The sequence below is a fragment of the Sorghum bicolor genome, chromosome 6 (genome assembly GCF_000003195.3).
Source record: "Sorghum bicolor cultivar BTx623 chromosome 6, Sorghum_bicolor_NCBIv3, whole genome shotgun sequence".
In the NCBI taxonomy this organism is placed as follows: Eukaryota; Viridiplantae; Streptophyta; class Magnoliopsida; order Poales; family Poaceae; genus Sorghum; species Sorghum bicolor.
The window spans coordinates 46,926,144-46,934,127 of NC_012875.2; the positions used below are offsets into that span (position 1 = coordinate 46,926,144).

General features: G+C 48.2%; 1 protein-coding gene across 1 annotated transcript; it reads right to left on the bottom strand.

Annotated features, from left to right (window-relative positions):
* Positions 1,321 to 4,680, bottom strand: LOC110436247. The gene is made up of 7 exons (XM_021462765.1): positions 4,400 to 4,680; positions 3,562 to 3,711; positions 3,028 to 3,272; positions 2,899 to 2,943; positions 2,364 to 2,825; positions 2,205 to 2,266; positions 1,321 to 1,720 (listed from the first exon to the last, which is right to left on the bottom strand). The coding sequence occupies exons 1-6, from the start codon at positions 4,539 to 4,541 to the stop codon at positions 2,219 to 2,221; spliced, it is 1,092 nt and encodes a 363-aa protein (XP_021318440.1). The 5' UTR covers positions 4,542 to 4,680; the 3' UTR covers positions 1,321 to 1,720; positions 2,205 to 2,218.

Here is a 7,984-nt window from a genome sequence, read left to right on the forward strand (position 1 = left end):
TCCACGAAATCCATGGATTTGAGGCCCAAACCTATCAAGCTACATTATCATATGTAGTTTTTCCAAGTCACCTAAGAGTTACATGTAGAGTACGAAGTTCTTTTCCCTCTTAACCCACTAGTTTCCTTTTTAAGGGCGTGTTTGGTAGAGCTTCAGCTCTATAAAAATATCTTCGAAGCTGCAGATCCATGCAGCTCCACCGTGGAGTAGCTACAATGCGGATCTGAGATCTCGAAAAGTGTTTGGTAGAGCTCCAAATTTCCACTCATCCCTATGACATATAGGGCCCGCATGTCAGATGAATAGAAAAGAAATAAAAACTCTTCTTCCTCCTCCAGTCTCCAGATGTCACAAGCAGACGACGGCAGCAAAAACCGGTGGCTGCTGCGCGCTGGCCGACCACGCCCAGGCCAACAGCCGTCGTGCCCAGGACGGTGGCACCTAGCCAGAGAAAGGAGAGAGGGGCCGGTGACACGTGCGGAGAAAGATAGAAAAGAAGATAGATCTTTCTGAAATATTTACACATAAATTTATTATAACATTAATTTATAACTGTCTATATCTCGATAGATATTAATTTAGGTGACTTTCTTTGAGGACACATAACACATTTAATTTTTTTTTTTGAGAATGGTACTGCCTCCTTTATATTAAATCATACTTATTACAGACTCCATCAGGAGGCGACAAGAACCATACAAATCTACCTGGGAAGACTGCAAAAAACAAGTGGACCGCTACCGGAACAGCTATCAGCAGGGGTATAACTCGCCTGAAGAAGCCTGGGGCGCTTACAATTACTTTTTGGAGACAGGACTTATACCAAAAAAGTGAGTCCTTGTCGTTTTACCCTCTCTAATTCTCTCCCCACCTGCCCCAAGAATTTCATAGTTTCTTTATCCTCCAGAGATATGAATCCCGGGCTGAGGCAGCAGACGCAGCCAGTATTCTCTCCGACTAGGTGACTGGTTCATCGTCAACTGTTATCACTGGAACATTTTTAATTTGAACATGTTTTTGGTCGAATTTACCTTTTGTATACTTTAAATGCTTTAATTCAACCACATTCCATATGTGTCTAAGCCGTTTGTAATATCGACATAACGTAATTGAAAGTTAATAAATTGATCAAACAAAAGTATATTATGTTTTCTATGCCTTCCTCTCCTCCAAAATTCTAACCAGCCTTGACTATATGTGTCCGCACAGGCAATCATACATTATATATGCCCTTCTAACTGAGTTAACTCCAGCCGTAGCATGGCCAAGAGCATGGCATACTATTGACGATTTAAAATCAGCCAAATCAAACTCCAGCTCTAAGAAGAACGAGGCAGACAAATTACTACTGCAGGGACATGGCATACGAAGCACACCACAGACATTACAAAGTCATAACTAAACCTGGCATTTTAAGAAGTAATATTTTGCGCAGGCATTACAGTGACCAAATAAACTCAGAACATGGTCACTTCCCAAACCGTAAACAAAGTTCTGAAGTACATATTACAATAAAAATGGTCTACAGAACAATAAGCAAGGTAGCACTGGTTCAAGTAGTCCTGCATGAACACCGGTTCAAGTAGTCCTGCTTGAACACCGGTTCAAGTAGTCCTCCAAAGTTGACCTTGTCTCGCAAGTCCCCCAGCAAGTTGGTGATATATTGAGGAAAAGCTTTATCATCATACCACTTGAAGAACTCGCATCTCCTTCTGTCAGACTAATGCAAACAAAAATTATATATGAGCAAACGTTCAATTATTGGCGAGAATAAAATTCTAGTAGGAAAATCTGTGATTGAAAGATAATATTAACTGGACAAGGGTAATTTTATGCCTAGGGAGAAGGGACACATGCTGGCAAAGCAACAGCCACTGCTGCCAGAATGAAGTTGTCTATGAACTTTTGAAGTGAACTCCCAGTATTCAAAAATCAAAACAAGCCGGAGACAGAGTCAAAGGCAAATGGACTCCTAGTCGTAGACAGAGTCAGTAGTACGGTTGCTATGAACAAATCCTAATGTGTACTGACTGTGAGAACAAATCTTAATGCCGAAGGCTGAACGCAGTCAGCTCATTTGTGGAAGCCAAACAAGGTCAGCTGCAATTGACCATCTGTCTGTGGAAGGGGGGCACTTTTGGCTGGCCCATTTTAGATTTCACAGGAAAAATGAACAAAGCATGGATACGATAAGGTTGACTTACCAGCAGGCGGGAGCTCAGGAGTTTGGGCTCCTCACAAATAGCTGATCGGCTGGTTGCAAATTCTGCTCAGTATTCCATCAAAAGAACAGTAAGTATAAATAACTGACATGACTGTACAAGATCTAAAAGAGTTTATTGGAAAACAAAACAATGGCTTACCTCTAAGACACACTTGGGTTCATGCATCACCCTCCAGGTTCCGTGCAAGAAACTGATCTTTCTTTCAATGGTTGGAATATGTGAGTATGATTGCAGAATTTTAGGGTCTCGAAGGCATTGACCAGCTATGACATAAGTTCCATCATCAACTTTATTGATAAGTTCGCCCATTGCTTTGTCATAGTCTTGTATTTCAGAGATTTCAGAGGCGCTGCCATTTTGTGATGACTCAGGCATGTCTGAGCTCTTCAGCCGAATCTGGCGTGAGAAGGGCTCACCAAGGCTACGCCTTTTACTTGAACTATTACTGTCCCCACTGTATCGATCACTGTGTTCAATATTGAACCTGTACGTACTAAGTGATTTTGCCTTGCTATCATAATAACTTTCAAAGATCGTGTTGAGCTTTATTTCATATTTCCTAATAAGGGTGAATTTCCTAGCATAAATATCACCAGTTTTCTGCAATGGAAAGACTAACTTAGCGGTTCGATTATATAAATGGAGAAATATAGTGTTCAGATGAGGTACATACAAGATGCAATTTTTCAGGATAAGTCTGGCTTCGTCGTTCGTTTGCCTGCAATGGAAAGCCTCACTTAGTCGTTCAGTTCTATAAACGAAGAAAGACAAAGACAGTGACATGTTCAGGTGAAGTACACACCTTTGTTATTTCCAAATTCTTCAGAATCGTATGGTAACTATTCCATAAAGATTTTACTCGTTCAAACTGCTTAGTCAGATCCATTTGACTGAAGGTAGTACCAAAGGATTTACTGGCCATGGAGCGGTCAAGTGTCCGAAAAAAAGTTTCATTCGCTGGCGTTCTACCACCCTGAACCATCTTGAAACACTCATCCACAAAATAGTCCATCATGGGCTCAGGCCATTGTAGCGGTGCCATGATCTCTAAATGATCCACATCAAAAAGGGAAACAGTTGGAAACAACAATATGACCTGCTCACGAGTTTTATGAATGTGACCTAACTCCTAAGGAATGAAAACTCATTTTGGAGCGAACTAACTGTATGGATAAAAAACTGTCGGTGAGCTCAGGGTGGAGGCTCAAAAATGGCTTAGGTTTCTAGTTTGCTACAGATTCTAGCCGCAAAATATTGCAACCATCTACGCATTGACTGGCTAGATATGTTCAGAAACGAAATTAGCCGCAAAATGGTTGCTACAGATTGTAGTTACCTGACAATCGACCCGGTAAAGACCGCGAAGATCTGAGCTGGGCACCGCCTGACAATCGACCCGGTAAAGACCGCGAATATCTGAGCCGGGCACCGGTCCAGCGAGGATATCGTCTATCGCCGTGCTGGTGCGATAATCGCCGTGCTGGTCCTGATCGAGTGATCATGTAAGTAAAAAAATTATAAACACGGTGCATGAGAAATAAGCAAGATGTCCGTTTAAACTAAAGATTTGAGGGAACTAGGATAGAAGAAAGAAAAGCAGAGCCGCTCCAGAATTGCTAGATTATGCTCAAATTTGGCTGGAGACTAAAACAAGTTGACTCTAATTGGAGGTGACTAAGCTTCGGGATGACCAGTCCGGAAGTGCCCGATCATGCTTACAACATTTGGCTTATGGCCATCTTGCTTGTAAGGTCGATAACAGAACTGGTTCGGCTTATTACTTTTGTTAACAAAATTTGTTCAATATAAGTACGCTCCACCACCAGGCATCAACTCACCAACGGGCTGCCAACAAGATCAGAATGGTAGGATTGGTTAAAAAGTGCTCAGACAATTTGGCTGGAGGCAAAATGAATTGCTTATACTGACACATGGTTGGCCGGGTCGGCAAAATTGGTCCGTTAGCTTGATATTAAATAACTGGTTCCGAAAACATTGCTGACTCCTGGTTGTGGTTGGATATTTCCATCTGAATCAAATCACGCGAGAAATGAAAGCAAGCTCGGTTCCGCAGAGGCCAACCGCCGCATGATTTTGGCAGCGGGGCGGCGGTCGAGGGCGAGGGCGAGGGGTGAGGGTACGGGAAGAGGAAAAGGAAAAGGAGGAGCACATACCCTCTGTTGCAGGCGAGGGGGAGCGGATTGGTGCCGTCGCCGTCGAGCTCGCGCGGTGCTGGTGCGAGGACGAACCAGCTGAAGCGCAATCGCCGTGCTGGTGCGAGGACGAACCAGCTGAAGAGCCTTCAACGTCCTCCATTTCTTGGGGGAGGCCGGGAGAGAGCCTTCAATTTGGGGGGAGAGCCTTCAATCCGGGGAGCTATTCTTCGCCTCGTCTGCGGCGGTGGTCAGTGACTCAAGAGGAACGGCCTCGTAGGGGATGGCGACTGGTAGCCTCGTAGGGGTGGTGGGTGGGAGGGAGACGAGGCAGGGGCAGATGAGACGAATTTATTTTAGGCCTGGATCAGCTGCGCCCGGCCCTCGTGTGGCCCAGGCCCGTATCTAACAGCGGTGCATAGGCCCCTATCTAAAACGGTAGGGCCCTCGGGTGGTCGTGTTTGACCCCTTTGCCTGCCCGCGGCTGCGTGATGTTGCCTCCAGCTCTTTACTCTCGACTGCCACACGGCGAGCGGCTGAAGCGGCGCGGCGGTAGCGGCCTCCGGCGACAAATTTCCGTCGATGCAGCGACGGCCGGTGCATGGTCGTGTTTGACCCCTTTGCCTGCCCGCGGCTGCGCGAGGAAAGTAAGTAGGGGCGGTGTCAGCAGCTCACCTAACCCATGCATCTGCGGCCGGCGGCGTCGAGAGGAACGAGATGGAGAGGTGCGGTTCTACCCGGGGTCCAAAGGGGCAGGTTCATGTTGGCCCTAATTTTTAAACGGTCGGCCCCTAACCCTATCGTTAACAAAACTGAGGTCCGGTGCAGCGGGTCAGAGGGCTAGACCGGACCCCTCCCATGCAACCTATGATGTGAAACATGGAGTTTAGCATTATAGTGGACCGCAAAGGCTGCTACATAGCCATGCCATTACGCCAACCTATCCGTCTCAAAATCTATGTAGCCTCTGGTTCTTGTGCATCATCTCCACCTAGCTAGTGCGCTCAAGCCTTTATTATTGCTGGAGCCTATGGTAGCAGCCTCCTCCATTGAGCAAAACTCAGATTGGAGAAGAATATGGTCCCTGGGTTACCTTTATTGGAACTATGTTCCTTTTTATTTTTGTTTCAAATTGGTCGGGTGCTCTTTTACCTTGGAAAATTATAGAGTTACCCCATGGGGAATTAGCAGCGCCTACAAATGATATAAATACTACCGTTGCTTTAGCTTTACTAACATCAGCAGCATATTTTTATGCGGGTCTTAGCAAAAAAAGGATTGAGTTATTTCGAGAAATATATTAAACCAACCCCAATCCTTTTACCAATTAACATCCTAGAAGATTTCACAAAACCATTATCGCTTAGTTTTTGACTTTTCGGAAATATATTGGCGGATGAATTAGTCGTTGTTGTTCTTGTTTCTTTAGTCCCCTTAGTAGTCCCTATACCGGTCATGTTTCTTGGATTATTTACAAGCGGAGTACGGTTATCGATCCTAAATCACCCACACTCTCTATAGTGTCTTGGGTGCAAACCGAAAAGCCCTATTGCAAACCTTTGCCTTGAATCCGCTTTTTGTTTTCCTCTTTCTTCCTTGCTTGGAGCTTGATCTCTCATCTTGATCTCCACTTTGCTCCACATCTCCTCGGACCAATCCATGTATCATGAAACACTTAGCAAACATGATTAGTCCTAATGGTCCCATTCAATTACCAAAACCAAACTAAGGCTTTCAAAAGGCAGCTGTAGGCCCGAGTGAGGAGAGAGAAGGACGGGGGCCGCTCGATGCCCACCATGGCCGCTCGCGGACACAGAGCCTCACCTTGTAGGCACGCAGGCCGAGTGGCCGACCCGTCGGTAGTCTTGGCACCATTATAAACCTCAACTCGCAAGCCACATCCCAAAGTGATAGAGACCCAAAGGAGAGATAGACCCGAACCAAAATCATTGACACTGCCTCTGCTTCCAGCCTTCCTCCACTACCGGTGCTTACCTGCTGGCCGGTGGCCGCCGGTGAGGGTGGTGCGGCTGGTAACTCTTCCGTCCATTGTAGCTCGCGGCCGTCATATGATTGAGAATCCTCCTAAAGGATTGCAATTAAGTTTCGCAATAGTTCCGGGGCCACCTCGCCGACGTCCTCAAGCTCGGCCACCATAGCCAACCGTCGTCGGCGCCATTACGGGAGAGGGCGGGCGGAGCTCTAGGCCTCAGGAAGCTCCGCCGTCGCTGGCCCGAGCTCGAGGCTGCGGGAAGTCGGCCGCCGCCGCTGCCCTAGGCCCGCGCAGGCCGGCCGGCGCTGCCCGCCGCTTGTCCTGGCCGGCGGAGAGGGCAGAGCACAGGAGGAGCACGTGTACTGCCCGCTCGAGCTCCACGGACGCCGGATCCATGTCGGCGGTGGCAAGGACGGGGCCGGGGGCGTCCCGGGTCGGGCGGCTCGCCTCGCCTCACCCATGGCGGTGGGCGAGCGTGGTTTTGGCGCGGTGGCCTGGGGTGGAGGCAGGGTCGTGGCGTCCGGGGGACGAGGCAGGGTGCGGCGTGCAGGGAAGAATGGGAGGGGGCTGGGTGGCGGGGGAAGGGAGGGGGCGGCGGCGCCGGTGGAGTGGGGAGGGGCGGCGGCGCCGGTGATTTAGGGGATGGGGAGTGAGTGCGGGCGCAATGTTCTTTCTGGTTATATACTTTTCCTATCAATCATAGTTAGTACACATGGAGGGTTGAACATAGCACACATGGAGGGTTGATACAACGGTGCGGTGGTGGCAACAAGAACGGTACGGTGGCGAGGACAAGAACGGTGCGGTGGCGAGATCAGCGCCTCATCCATCCCATGTTGTATGCGACGGTGCGGTGGCGAGACCACTTCTTTTTGTTATCCTCCCTGAGCTTCGCTCTGGACGTGCTCCATCGACAGCCACCGGGACGCCTTCTTGCCGGGGCAGACGGGGCACCGGTAGGAATTGTAGTGCGGGTGATACCAGACCCGCAGGTTCGGGGCCCTGTGGACCGACACCTCGTAGCCGTGGAAGACGTCGCCCTCCTCGTCGGTGCTGACGTCCGAGCCGCTGTCGTCGTCGTCCGACGGCGGCGGAGATTTGACCAACCATATATATAGAGGACTTCAAGATGAATCTAAATGGAGCTGCTACAACATCCAAGCCATACAAACTCCCATGAAAGATATTCAATATGCTTTTCGTCCACCAGCGGGAGGGCCTCTGTTGGCTCTGGGTTCTGCACTGCAGGAGAACTGGAGGAATCCTAGGCGATGATATGGGCCTTGGCAAGACGATGTAGGTTTCAGAGGTTTGTCCCCAGTCGCCGTCGGACTCACCTGCGCCCATGGGGCTCTTCGCGCCGTGCTACGCAGCACAGACATCCTCAGCCTTAAGTTCCATATAAACTTAGGTACTGATTGGTTCTATGATAACAATGTTAACATATTTACGAAGAATTTAGGGAACAAAGGGAAGTATTATATTTGGTTCGCGTGAGAAAATTGATTATTCACGCACTGTCACGAGCGATAGATGGATGACGCTACAAAATGAGAAAACAAAAAACATCCTAATAGGTCATTTTATATTATTAAATATGTCATGGTCTTCAT